Here is a 15190-nt window from a genome sequence, read left to right on the forward strand (position 1 = left end):
GGGGCTGTAAAAAATTAAAAAGTGCATTCCAGAAACACATGCCGTGCTCTGCAGGTAACTATTTTGGTAGTTTATAGGTGGAGTCTTGGATGAGGAGAGTGGTTTTACAACGGTATAGTATTCTAACAGGTGGTGTGAACACTGTTGGAAGCTTTTACAAAGAGTTAAGAGAAAAGAAATATGAACGAGCGAGACTGACATTTGCTTCATTCTTGACTTTTTTCATCCAAAACGAGCAAGATAAAACCAAGACATGACTTGATTCCTGGCAGAGGAGAAAAGCACTATCTCTGCATGACATCTGTAATTCTTCTTACTCCTGTAATCGGTCTGTCAATCACAACTTTTCTTCCGCAAAACAAACTTCTTCCCGCTTTCTTGTCTCTTCCTCCACTTTTTATAAATTTGGCCTCTTTCTGCTCGTGATGACAGACCCTTCCAAGAGGCACAATCTCTCTTGGTTTCTTGCTCCCCTACCCTCTGTGAAGCACATCAACTCAAAGCCAACTTGGCTCTGAAATACGGGTCAAATAAAGCTCTCTCTGGCTTTACTTTGGGTAAGCTTACAAAAATGTCTTATAAGATATCCCGCTGTCTGCCAGCTGTTGACATAAAACATAAAAAATGAAGAATTGGTCTCTTTTTTAAAATGGTAGCACTGCAGCCCTCCTCCCATCAGCATATTTAGATTTAAGATGTATGTACTGTTGCAAGACAGAGCTTTTTTTTTTTTTTACTGCTTTCTGTATTTTTTTTTTATTTTTTTTACTTCATGTCTTACCAATGACGAAAACTCCAGGGCTTGTTTCCTTTAAATCTGGCCTTATGTTGAAATCAGGGGAGTCTGGAGAGCTCTCTACAAAAAATAATGAGGAAAGTCATAAGGTTGTACAACACCATTGTATAATAAACGTAGAAAATACCTACAAGATAATTCTTGCATCACAACATAAATGAATAAAGGAATAGCTTTACTGAAGGAGAAATAGCTGATAAGATATAAAATTAGGCTCACACTTTGTCTTTTATTGCATCCACCATTACAAGATTTCTGTGACCTTACATCATCCATATTTTATCAACAAAATAATGATTCCCAAAAAAAATAATAATAATTATGAAGCCATGTTATAAAATCACACTAGAAATTAGAGCCAATATTTTCACATTTTACAAAATTCAAATTTTTACAGAAATGACTGTTTGTCTACTGCAGCTTCCTGTCTGAAAGTAGACATTCTGGTGTTAGGATAGCTTAATTATCAAGTCATATCAAACGAAGAATAGATAAGTTGCTGTTAAGTAATACTATACCAGAGCATTGATAAGCTTATGTTAAGATTACAAGTTAGATGACAATAGACTGGACTCACATTAATGTTAGCGTTGTGTTATTACTAACAAGACAGTAAATAGCCAAACAAGAAAGTAAAAGTCTAGTAATTCACTTACTATCCATGAAAAACAGTAAGTTGTGATTTCATGACAAAGCGCCAGAGTTGATATGGTTGTTTCAGCACAAATACATTTTTAGCAAACAGAACCCTGACATAGTCTAATTATCCAGAAAAGCAGACATGTTAGTATTAACATATATGAATTATCAACATCTCCAGAGTGCACATGCTAGTGTTAGTACTGACTGGTTATCAACAAGCCACATCAAAAGGAGAGTAAATATGTAAGTATAAGTGAAGTTAAATTAGCATCAAGTTATGTCAATATAGAAAGTACAAATAATATTTTGACAGCCTTAACAATAAGCCATATAAAAAAGTATAAAGATGAAGCAAGACTAAGAAAGTCTTAGCTTCATATTAAATTTTTTTTTGCATTAAAATGTCATCAACAGCAGCAAAATCTGAGTTCATTACTAAAAGATCTATGTGCCAAGTCAGATTTATATTGTTAGAGGTTGTCCTAATAAATTTATTTTTATTGGAAAGCAGAACAGTAGTATCTGCTTTTCTATAAAGAAATGCAGATACTAAAGTCTCCAGCACATCAGGGAGGCCTGACACAATCAAAATATTAACATAAATCAGAAAAAGCGTGATGTTAATATGAAGAACTAAGCCAAGAAAAGTATTTAGTAGGAATATTTAAGAAAAAAATAAATAAATTTGGTGTCAAAGCAATGAACACCTTATCGCGAGAGGCAATCTAATTAATCCCCAGAACAATGCTTATTAGGTATGTGAGTGATAGGACTTTATGATACAATCTTAGCATTAATTCATGCAATACATCAGTGTGAGTCATGTCTTAAAGTTTACCACAAAATATGATATGTACCTTTATTATAAAGTGTTACTTTCTGTCTCTTAAAATATCAGGTTGTTACTCATTTCTTGACGGTAAAAAAAATTACATATTATTTTTAACATATAAAAACAATAAACTAAAATGAATCAAGGTGACGCATTCTATTTAGGCAAACTCCAGACTAATGTCAATGTTTTCACTGGCGTGGAGACAAGACTGAGACTGCAACCCCTGAGCAGGGGAAATTTATACCAAGCAAATAACATGTCTGTACCTGACTCAAATACTAAATCAAACCAAGAGAGGCCTGAAACAACAGCTTGGTTTGGTTTCACCATTATGTTGGCATTATTAAACGAAAACGGAGAAAAAAAAAATACCTGGATAACTTGGTGGCGAGTCCGTCACAACAGGCGGCTAGAAAACAAACAAATATTAAAAGTTGAAGACAAGTGTGTTCAAATTCATACCTGTCTGCTAAGTTGGTGTGTCTGCAGCTACCACAATCTGGTCCGAATATGTTACATAATCATAACAAGCTTGCACAGCATACACTTATTGTCCTCAGAAAAGCATTTCAAAGATATGTGCCAGAGGGTTGAAAGAGGAAAAATAAATTACCGGCATCAGAATTTCCAGATCTGCAAATAATTAAAAAAGAGACAAAGAAAGACAAACAGATTGATCAGACTCAAACAGGAACATTCCTGAAACTTTAATTATTGTTCAAAACAAGTTAACAACATACAAATAATCTAGCGAAAGGAGGCATAAATGCAAATATTTTCATTTTGTCTTGTTACAAACTATAAACTGTATTGGTTTTGTTTGTTTTATATGTGACAGACCAAAACAGCAGCATTGTATAATAGTTAAGTATTTGAAACATCCTGAAAATATGTATAATTTTCCTTCCTCTTCACATTTACACACTACTTTTGTTGGATTTGGCTCATAAATCTCCAATAAAATACAATGGAGTTTATGGTTACGAAGTGAAAAGGTTCAAGGGGTATCAGTGACTGCATATTTTCTGTTCCAAGCCATAAAACAAGGTTTGATTTGAGCAATACTTCAGTTAAAGAAATGCAAACACAGTTCAGGATGGGAAGATCCTTGATAAAGAAGACAAATATCTTAATATTTATAGAACTGTGTGCTGAAATAAATTTAAAAAAAAATTGAAGCTGCCAATGAAACTAGTTCTTTAGTATTCAGCCAAGAATATAAATTCACTGAAAATTCAGAGGAAATAGATGTTTGGTCCATAATATTTGTGAGATGTTGTGAAGCCCATAAGGGTTTCATCTTAATGGATGGGGAAGAATAAAAACAACTTTGAAAAATGTTCTGGGTTGCATAAAAAAAATAATGTGGGAAAATCAAAACACTGTGTTGATCTTTGGCCAATCATAAAAAAAGCAAATAATTACCATCTTGCAGTTTAGGCATTTCTTGTCCTGACTCTGAGGGATATTGTGAAGTCAAAGTGTACTGAGGGACTCGTGGTGTCTCAGGGTATTGGGGTATTAGAGGTGTTTGAGGGTAGTTGTGTCGTGAAGGCTGGGAGGATGGGAACTCAGGCTCTTGCTCCTCCAGAGTCACTCCTGTACTCTGCAGCTCATCATCTTCCAGCTGCCTGAGAGAAATCTGCACATCTGAGCGTGAGTATGTATATCCATGACCAGCTGGGCAGATCTCCTTGAAGTGGTCTGCAGGACAGGAAGGACAAGCGCAAACAAAAAGTGATAAAAACTATCTTCTCCGCAATAACAGCTAGTACTAATAAAACTCAGAGAATGGCTGAAAGTCACATTAAAGAGCCATTCACCAAACAGAGAGTAATACTTTTTTACACATTTAAGTATATACTTTATAGCCTCTCCATGTGATAAAAATCACATAGAGAGACTATTTACTCCAGTGCTGCGCAAATCTTCTTCATATTTTTGTACAAGGAGACAGATTTTCAAAGTAGTCTTAATAAATTCCAAGATGAATATAATATTCAATCCCATGATGTGTGTGTATTTAAAATTCTCACCAAAGGTACAATTTTTACAGGGCGTCCGTAGTCTTGTTACATATTCTCCATCAGATTCAGGTCCGGATTTTGATTAGGTTATTTAACACATTAATATGCTTTTGATCTGGATCTCGTGATTTGATAGGTGATGCTGTCCTATTGTAAGGTGAAAATCCAACCCAGACCCAGTTGGTTGTTAGTTCTAAAAGCTTTTAAATTATATTAGAAAGTTGGGGGTGAAATCTGCACTCTGATGCACACAGCCATGATTGTGAAGCAGGTAGCAGATCATATAACACTGACTGACCCTTGAACTGAGCTGGTTTAGAGGCACAAGAGTGAGTGGCTAATGGGGATTGGCCAGCAAGATAAAAGGAGGGAAATTGCACCTCTTTGTGTCTGAGTCCAACAAAACCCAGCAATGGTGAATCCATTACAAGTGAGACACTCTGTGTCCCCTACCTGACCTGAAACCAGCAACTCTGTGCCAGAAGAGTCTGGAATAGTGATATGAGTAATGACAGATATGCGGTCGACGTAGATGAAGGAAATGTGGACATGATGGGCTACTGACTGATGAAGTTAAAGTGGAGGGAAATTAGGGAATATATGATGAAGATCAGCTTTAAAGTGTAGAGTAAATATGAAAGATCTCCTGTTACTAAGTCGAGTGCTCTGCTCAGAACATGACTTTAACAGCTTGTCCAGTCACAAAAACATTGCCTAAAATAATCCGTCTATGAGCAGCATGGAGGTCTGGGTGTAAAAATGCATCTACGACAATCTGCAGGAATCACTTGGCAGAGCAGACACTTCATAAAACCACTTCAGTTTCTCTCTGAGACTTTGAAGATTAGATCTGGAAGGAGAGGCAGATGACAACTACTCGCCATGTTTCACTTGGCAAATCAGTGGATTTCTGCTGCGTAGCTTTGCTTTTGGTACATTAGCAGGGTTTCTCTCTGAGGGCTGGAGCGATAACATGTAGCAGACTCCCACCATTATGTAGCCTCCAAAATATGAAAACTGTTATGTTTCTGGTCCTTTTCCACTTTAAACACATTTAGTAATTTTGCAATAGTTAGCATGCCTAGCAGACAGAAGAATGGTGACTGAGAGGTAAATATTCGTAGCTTGTGCTCTACCAATCATTGAATAATATTACATGTGAAGTTTTATATCTGCAAAAAACATTCAACCTTGCATAGGGTTTCATGGCCAGAACAGTAAAACCAAAAATGGAGAAGTATGTTTTCAGGCAGCGGAAAGTTATGCAGCAAAATCTTATAAAACATATTCACCTGAACCTGGCAAAGGACATCGATCACATCCATTTCCCCAGGCTTTGCCCACACGGCTGCAGCAGCATATCTGCTTGGTGATGTGATTGACAAGAGGCAGAGAGCATGTTCCTGATGACACTGACCGGTAGCATGAGGCCCTGTGGTCAGACACTGCCTTGTCAGCTGAGGAGACGTCAGAAGATCTATTATGTTCTACTAACTCATATCAGGGAACATTTTTTGTGTTTAGACTCAGGAAAATGATTGAAGAAAAAAAAACAATGCTTACAGACACAGTGGCTTCTGGCAGCATCTAACATATAACCTGGCTTACAAGTGCACCTGTAGCTTCCTTTGGTGTTGAGACATTCAGCGTTCTTACATATCCCTGGCAACAGGCACTCATTGATGTCTGCAAAAAGAAAAACACAGTTTGTTAGTCATCCAGCAAAGAGCACGTTCTAATTCTGGAAAAACCATTAAGTAATTTCTGAACTCAAACTGAACTTCCTAAATAAACTTTATACATCAGATTTAAAGCTCTGTACTTCACTGGGAGTACACAAAGTTTTCGTGCCTGCAGATCAGCAGAGATGATGAAAGTCAAAGGAAAGACTTCATTTGAAGGCATTAAAACATTGACAACAGATCTTGAGTCTGTTGAGAGCCGATGAAAGTTGGAAGCATTACGGTTATACAGTTGTTTATAATCAAAAAAGGGGTGATGATGAGGTGGAGACAAGCAAAAAAAAAGCTTCTTCTCAGCATGTAAAGAATATCTGAGGAGTCATTCAAACACAGAGCCCTAAATTAAGAACCTATGGTCTATTTCTTTTTATCAAACTTTTATAGGTTGATATTTTTATAGGTTTATAGGTGTTATCAACCTTTTATAGGTTGATAACACTATAAATGGCTGCAAGAATCAGACCTAGGCAGCTCTGGTTGAGAATGAATCCTTGGAGCAATAGGAATCAGACGATGAGGAAAAACATGATGAAGATTTGATGATGTGAGAGTTCAAGCTATTTATTGAATTTGATTCTGATGTTCCCCAGGCCACACAAGGATATGAATGGTTTTCAGGATTCAATCAACACAATTTTGTTTAGATAGGTTTCCAAAAATACAAGTAAATGCTACACTGTGTGTCACCTCACCTACTGACATGATATGCTACTAGAGCGGCACTGTCATACATCCAGAATTTAAAACTACAAGTGAATTCTGATCAATTCTGAATTGAACTTTCCCAAATGCTTCTTCTCTGACTAGAAAATTTGACAAGTGTCTTAGCTGAATTTGAGAAAAAGAAGGGGGCTGGACTGTAGCCCCCTTTAATGTGGTGTAAAGTGACCTTTCCTGCACCTGCACCTGTAGCAATATACCTGTTTAATGGCTGTGGTATTGCTATGCTTAATTGGCCAGCAAACGGGCCTTTATGAAAAACCCAAAAGCTATGAATGAAGTCATGTAAAAGAAGACGACAAACATCAGAGCCAATACTAAGTTGAACTGAAGACCATTATTAAAGCAACCTGAGCTGAAACTTGACTTTACAACTCCAGGTGTAGCAATTCAGCACCTGGAGCTGCTGAATTGCATCGTTTAACTCCTGAAGGAGTGAGTTAAATGATGCATACTATGTTGGCATCCCACAGAGAATTTGGGGTTTTCACTGTGAATCATAATCAAAATGTACACAAAAATAGATACAGCACAATGTGTGTAATGAATCTAAGTACGGTAGCATATGAGTTTGACAGTATGATTAGATTTCTAAGGCAAAATACCCATTTGCCAATATTAGGATTTACTGAGATTTTACCTGTAATTGATACAGGCAAGATATATTAGATATTATGACAAAATTATGTCTAGGGATAATACAATCTTCCATTGGATTCTGCTATAAATCCACTCACAAATTACATATAGACATTTACTTGCTAAATTATCTCTAAATCACAAACAGCTTCGATGATGTACTGAGGCTCTGTAGAACAAAACTGAAGGATAAGTTTTAATGCAAAACTGTCAAATCAAGAGTGAAACCATGCAAAAAATAGAGGTATTTCTAAGAACTCTAAGTTTACCTCAGTGTTTTCTGATCCCATCAGAGGTACAATAATGTTCAATATTCTCTTTTGAATGCAGTTTGATAAAGATAGAAGAAATTTAATCACAAAAAAATTGCATTGGCGCTAACCTTTTTCTAATATCTGTTGAGCTTTTTAAGATCTCTCCTATATAATGTCTTGTATTTTAACTGCTTCTCAACATTATATTTACAAGTGAAAGTTGAAGGAGGTGTTTGTCTGCTCTTGATTCACTAAATGAAACACAGGCATGCAGTCCAGTCGATATGCCAGGCAGGAGTATGGGGGGCATATTTGAGGTGCTTAGTCATGCAGTCCCACTGGGACCAGGCAAAGTTTGTTGTTTTGCTGTATTAAACAAAGACTATATCATTAGGTCTTTTCCCATGGCTCTGATGACTGCAACCCGACAGCCTGCCACCACAGATTTTCTCCAATTCTAATTAATCTGCTCTTGTTTGGTTGTTTTGCTTCCTGCTGGAAAATGTGAGCTTATAAGGGATTTGAGGCTGATAAATTCTGAGGAATGAGCAAATCCAAGGAATGCTGCAAAGTTTGTTTTGTTTCTTGTGGTTTCTTCTTTTTTATCTTTTCCTTTTATGCTGTTTTTTTTCTTTTATTTCCACGAAGGTCCAAGCTTTCAATCAAAGGGTGACCTTATTCTTCCTGAGCCTCCAGCTTCTATTTTATGAGCATAAATATACCACTGTCTGTGACAGCATAAGCTATCTATTTGGACAAGTCCAGATGGAGCTCATGATGTAAAGACAATTAAAAAAGGGAGATGGCCTCCCTTCATCTACAAATACCTTTGGTCAGCGTTGTGAGTGCAGGTGCTGTAGTGACTTTAAGTTTAAGCAGCATCCGGTCAGAGTTCAGGTCAGCCATCATCACATGAGGTCTTTAATGCGCCGTTCAGCCGGGTCTCAGATTAGCGTTATTGTTACAGTCCGCTGCTAGGAAGACTGGGATTGAAAGTGACTTTCATGACAACCTGTCATGGCCAGAACTAATTTCAAGATGTGTTTTGAGTTCACGCTTGGTAGCTCATGCTTGGTGTAAGTAGCTTTTAACATGATTGTTTTTACAGTCTAATTGCGAGTGAAGAGGCATGTTCACCAAGTGTCAAACAGTTTCTGTGACCTTGTTTCATCTCGCCTCCTCTTGACATTTGGAAAATGCGGTCAGTTGTAAGATTATTTATGAACTGCAGCAAAAAAGTTTGTGACATCAGTCTTCTTTGTTTCTAGTATCAGGTGTAATCAGGGTTCTTGTACATATTTTATAAAAAAAAATAAATAAATAAAACTCCAGAATGCAATTTTCAGATGTCTCAACTGTTCACGCCTATTTTAAGATATACATAAAATGGTTCATATTAAATTATGCAATATATTTCTATGGACAAGTTTTAAATATTGAACTTGTCCAATATTGGGCAAGTTAAATATAAAAATGTATATATATAGAAGTAAATAAAGTACGGGAAGAAGGAAAATGGATAAGAGGAAAACAGAAGGAGTCCATGGCTATGATGATGGAAGGCAGAAATTAATCAGTGAAGGAATAAAAGATGAAAAGAGGGAAAGCTTCAAACCAGACAAACAACAGGATCTAAAAATGACATCTATTTAACAACTGTCAACAGTGGTTAACAAACAGCCATCGTTGGGAAACATAACAGGCAAATTAATATTGATACATCAGGCAGTAGTTACGATGATGAAGGTCAAATGTGAGTGTTTTAAATTTGTTGCTAGCTTTTATTTAGATTATCCAAAATGTCAAAAGAATTATGTAAGACTCCTATGAAGTGTTCTTTGATGTGGCATATGAGTAATACGACCCTCTACCAGTGCAAGTTTTCTACCCACAACAAAGCCTGTGCTTGCATTTCTGTGGGCCTTTCATCCAACAAGCACAGCAACAAATGGCCACTTCAGCAGGGCAAGTTTCCCCATAACAGTATCTGAAGACAAAGAATCATCTCTGAAGTCAGAATGCTCTCCGAGGCCTCGAAGGTTGTCTCATCAGACTCTAGGCAGTATGTCAGTGACTGGGGCATTTGCACACATACAGATTGTTTAAAAAAGTATGCATACCCATGAGTTCTTCCAGATTTTTGTCACATTACAAACCAGAAGTTTTGCTGAGTCATTTTGCAAATATATTTGGTAAAAATCTCTAGATTTGCAAAGCTGATGATGACATAACTCAAAAGATATGCAGCTCTGATTTCAGCAAAATGTGGTTCTAAAAAACACTTAAGTTTGTGGTTCCAACATGAAATGAAGTGAAACATTTTAAGAGGAAAGAATACTTTTGAAAGCCCCTGTAGCAACAGTAGATGAGGCCTATTATTTAATATGAGACAAGCATTCCCCTGTTCCAATAAAACACACAAGAAGCAACTGAAAATAGAAGCCACATTTGGGCATGCTCAACGCCATTCTGAGAGCAATGAAAACTTCTCACATGAAGCATTTTTTTGTCCTTTTGGCTGGTCGGGTGACACGAGAAACTAGAACACAACAGCTATGCAGCATAGAGATTTTAAAGCATTTCAGTAAATATTATGGCTAACTGTCAGCTATGGGTTGTTTGGAACAGAAGTGACTGGGAGAAAGAAACAGCTTGAAACAATCATAAAAGAAAAGCATTAATAATAGAAAAACACATTTCACCAAATGTTGGCTGGACAACGTACTACTGGAAAATAAATCTGCACTAGTGAAAGCAAGGTCTTACTATGTGAAGTGTTGTCTGTTATCAGGATATCAAAGAAAACATCCCTAAATCTGGGCAGATGAGGAAGCATGTTGAACTTGCTGAACCAGATAGTGAGATCTTTCATGGAGGTGTCCAAATCTGCCCATTGAAGCATGATGTTATTATACTCCATAGGCTTCAGTAAGCACTGCCCCTTGGATTATGACACTGTTAATCAAGTCAGTGGCACAGCTCTAAGCAGACTGTTTTTCTTATTCTATGCATCAACATCAGTTGTCAGAGTTGGCCATTAAATCAAGCTGTGTAGTTCTTCCTTTGATTTTTGGACATCGCTTAATTACTAAGACCATGAACAAACAGAAATGCTCTGAATATTTTAGCAAGGGACTATCCACAGAGCTGTGGATGGTTACTGCCTCTCGGACCATAAAGCCAGTTGATAATTTGCCATCCCCATGATGCTGAGAGAGAATCCTGCATGTGGTATCTTTGAAGTTTGTTGCCACATACAGATGGATTGCTTTGCTGGCTTTCACGCTGGTTTTATTCTCTTGGAACATTTATAAACGGCAGATCAACCAAATGCAGCAAAAACTCTACTAAAGGGGTGGTATGTCTTTTCCAGGCACATAGTGTCCTTTTATAACATAATCAAGAATGTTCTTCAGATGTTATAAAAAATGTTGTTTATATCAAACATGACTTAAAAGAAATTTGAGTTTGTAATTGGTACCTTGAAATTGGGCCTCTGTCTCTTTAAGAAGCTGCTATTCTTTCTATGGCATAGCAATTAGAACTATGGCTATCTACACTCACAAAAGCAACTTTTTCAATGTATGTTTTGACTTACCTTGACAGTGTGTGATGTTCATTCGTTTAAAACCTTTGGGACACTCCACTTGTCCATTCGCAATCACTGCATATGCTGTAAACAGGAAAGAAGGCATAGCTTAGCCAAGTAAAAACTTCTATATACCAATAATATGCCAGTTTGCTGTTTTTCACAAGTGTTCAAGTCCATTGAACTTTTCCACATTTCATATTATAACCTTACATTTCAGTGTATTTCACAGTGATTTATTGTGACAGACCAAGACAAATTAGTTCATAAATTTTGAGGTAAAAGAAAGGGGATTAATAGTTTTGGAGTTTTGAATAAAAGACTAAAAAGTTTAGTGTGCCTTTGTTCTCAGCCTCTTTTATAAAATCCAGTACAAACAGTTGCCTTTAGAAGTTTAGCAAATTATAAATTACAATATACTGCAAATTATGATATTCTGCAAGAGTCTAAGATGTTTTTTATAGAGCATTAATGAACATACAGCATCAGAAACACTGAGGAAAACAGCAGACATGTCAGGATAAAGTTGTAGAAGAGTTTAAATTAGTAACTTGCCCATTGTAACTTTTGAGAATATGCTGAGATTTACAGTTTAGGATACAACTATTAGTTCCACACATCATAAATTTAGTCATTCTGCAAAGGAAAATTGTTGCGTGAAAATCATAAGAAGTAGGATCTAACATTTTCCACACGCTATGCAGAAAACAGCAAACATGTGGAAAAATGTGCTCTGGTTTACACGACACCAACCAGAAACTGGGACAGAGGTTCACCTTTCAGCAGGATAAACATTTTGAAAACAATGCATTTGTGTCTTTTCTGTACTACTATTTCTTTTACTTTGACAACTTTTTTCTTGGCTTGCCGTAGAAAAAGTGCAGAGGTAACGTCCCAAGGCAAAGCCACTACCTGAACCGAGGAACAGGAAGACTATGGGTTGCTAACTAAATGTGAACCTTGAGAAAACTTGAGAGAGTAATTATATTAAAACTGATTCCCATGGTAACATTTTATAAAACAGTGCAGCTAAGCAGCAAAGAGAATTAACAATGGTTGACATCATCCACTGGAAAAAATCTATTAGTCTTCTTTCTTCAGGAAATATGAAGTTAGTGTTTAAATCAGAAATGTGTTGAGGAAGTCCTGACCTTTATCATTGACCACACTGATGATATATATTAAAATAGTGCTCCAACTCAGAACAGAAAAAATGATGACTGACCTACAGTTTTCTGTACAATTATTGGCCAGAGATTATTTTAACTTTTTTCTTTTTTTTTTTTTTTTTTTAGCCAGAACAGCAAAAATCTAATGGTGTGTGTCATTCTGATGTGTACATTAGAAGTTCACAGAGGTGCCAGAGTAAACAACCCAGAGTGTCTGTTGATGCCTCGTTGGGGTCAGCTGTCAATGTCAGAGGTCTGAAAACATGGCTCGCCTGGCGGGCAGTCAAGCCTTAGCATGCTTCATTTAGCTCACAGACCGGTCAATGTGACTACCATAAGGCAAAAACTGACTCTGTCTTTCAACAAGTGTGTGTGTGTGTGTCTGCATGTTTGACGGGGACTTGTGAATGTGCAGAGTTTTGTGTATCTGTGCAAAAACAGAATCAATATTGGTAGCAGAACCTTCTGTGAAATAAACTGAGATGACAGGTTTGTCTGCATTTCATAATAAAAGATGCAATGCCTGATTTCTGAGAGGAAAATGTGCACAATTGAAAAGAGTTGAAAGGATGGATGATGGCTTTTTAGCAAGACAGAAACGTTTCTCACTGTTATTGTCCATTCATATCACCATCACAAACTCAGGAGTTTATTATTATTTACATCCCTACAAAAGTATTTCTTCTTTATAACGTAGTACGCTCACTGAGAAAGTATAAAACTGGAAAAGTAATTTTCCATTTTATGAAACAATTTTGACAACAGAGTCAAAAGTTGGCACATGCAGTTGAACTCATTAAAATAAAACTTTTCCAGGAGGGAAATGATCAGGAACACAAACACAAAACCAGAACCATAATTTAATGGTTTGGATAAGTGCATTTCATGTGTTAAAATGACCAAGTCAAAGTTCAGGCCTCAATCTAATTGAGATTTTGCAGTGAGACTTAAAATTTTACTACGTCCATCAAGTCTTGTAGTTGGTATTGCAGAAAAAGATGCTTCTTTAGTGTAGATTTATGCTTCCATGGAATTGCATCAAGACAATATATTTTCTTTAATTTCCTAAATGAAAATTACAATAAATGTATCAAATGTATCAATAATCCAAACATGCATAACACAAATTTTATGTTCTCCTTTTGGTTTTTATCTACTTTATTCTGCATGTCCTATTTAGGTTGACTACGTCATGTGGTTTTCTTAGTCCTCACATTCCTGCTTTTTTTTTTGAAAGCCCACCCTCAGTATCCACCACACCCATCCATGACAGACTGGACCAAAATAGTGCCTTGCTTTGAATCTGATGCCAGGGCAACCAAAGTGAGAAAACAAACTTGACGTATGCCATAAACGACGCAATCACTGATTTACCAGCGAAAAGAATGCAACTCTTCTCTTTTGGAGTGTTTAGGGAGAGTTAGATGGTGTTTGTGACTACATGTTGACAGATAGGTGGATTTAAATGATGTAAAGGGCCATCTGGATCCTTAACAAGACCAGACAGAGTGGCATATTTTCTTTCATCATTACACATTAAAAGCCACACTGTTTACAGCAAACAATCAGTGCTTTTTGAGCTTTTTCAAACACGTTTGAGTAAAATAACACCCTGCAATCTGTCACAATGCTGTCTCATTTTACCAGGGCTTACTGGAATGTCTGGCACATGGAGGCTCTTTGGGAATAGGGTCCTGGAAGTTGTGTTATGGTCCTGCTGTGACCCGGTCGACCAAGCAGGGTCAGTGTACCTGAGGACTGACGGAGCAGAAGTGGGTCATGATGAGGGAGGCAGCCTGAAACGCGAGTGAGAGGTGGGGGCGGATGTGTCAAAGTAATGCCTCTCATCCTGTCCGTCCATCCCCTCATCATCCTCAACACCCTGATAATCCGACTCAGAGGATTCAGAGTAATTAGTTGTTGTGTTGGAGCGACGGGCATGTCTTCCTGCAGCGATGGGATCAGGGAAATTTAGACCTGAGTGACAGAAATATGCATGTGCCAAGGGAAGCCCAGTAGGGGAGGCCGCTGTGTCTCAATAAAGCTTATTAGTAGGTAGGAAAAGACCTTTGCAGGCAGTGGGAACTTCAATGTTTTAAGAAAAAAAACTTGCTCCTAATTTTCAGGAAGCAAAAGGCTTCCTAAAATTTATTTCCCTATATTATTTGGCAGATGGAGCTTAACATTTCCTCATGTGTGCCCTAAGAGTGGCTGTTACTGGAGTTCAGTTCAGTACATATTTATTGCTCCCTGGGGGCAATTTGTTTGCAGAGTGTCAAAAACCAGCTGCTGAGCTTCAGCACACAGATGCCATCAATGACCTGACTTCAAACTGACTGCCTTTATTTTTTTTTCTAAAAACATACAGGGTTCTTGCTGTTTTCAATTATTCAAGTATTTTAAAGCAATGGTTCTTATATGGCAAATCCCTGCAGTAAAAATTAGGTCCTCCAAGTACCACCATACTGGCATACTAGGACTTGGCCTTTCTTAGTTTGTTCTGTTGCAGGAGGAGGACAAGAAATTGAACTGCTTGAACTGTATGAGTCATGTAAACCATTTTACTGAGAAGCTAAAATACCCAAATATCAACTTGAGGGAAACAAAAGAAAGGACCCATGATGTCAAAAACTAAGTGGGAAACCCTGAGGTTTCTTGCCAAACCTAACATTAAAATCCAATATGGCTGCATTATGTATCCACAGGTATAGCTTAGCTGCGGTCCTGAGGTTTTTATTTTTCAATAATCAAATTTTAACATACACTCTGGTCAATTT

At 37.2% G+C, this 15190-nt stretch overlaps 1 protein-coding gene across 1 annotated transcript in view; it reads right to left on the reverse strand.

Annotated features, from left to right (window-relative positions):
- The window catches only part of LOC129365281 (latent-transforming growth factor beta-binding protein 1-like), a 103469-nt gene that overhangs the window by 32478 nt on the left and 55801 nt on the right, over nt 1-15190 (reverse strand). The window contains 7 exon segments of the mRNA XM_055038405.1: nt 782-856; nt 2646-2682; nt 2887-2906; nt 3699-3977; nt 5593-5757; nt 5864-5986; nt 11254-11328. Of these exon segments, the coding sequence (XP_054894380.1) occupies nt 782-856; nt 2646-2682; nt 2887-2906; nt 3699-3977; nt 5593-5757; nt 5864-5986; nt 11254-11328 (774 nt within the window).

The sequence above is a fragment of the Poeciliopsis prolifica genome, unplaced genomic scaffold (genome assembly GCF_027474105.1).
Source record: "Poeciliopsis prolifica strain line A6 unplaced genomic scaffold, Auburn_PproV2 SCAFFOLD013, whole genome shotgun sequence".
Classification (NCBI taxonomy): domain Eukaryota; kingdom Metazoa; phylum Chordata; class Actinopteri; order Cyprinodontiformes; family Poeciliidae; genus Poeciliopsis; species Poeciliopsis prolifica.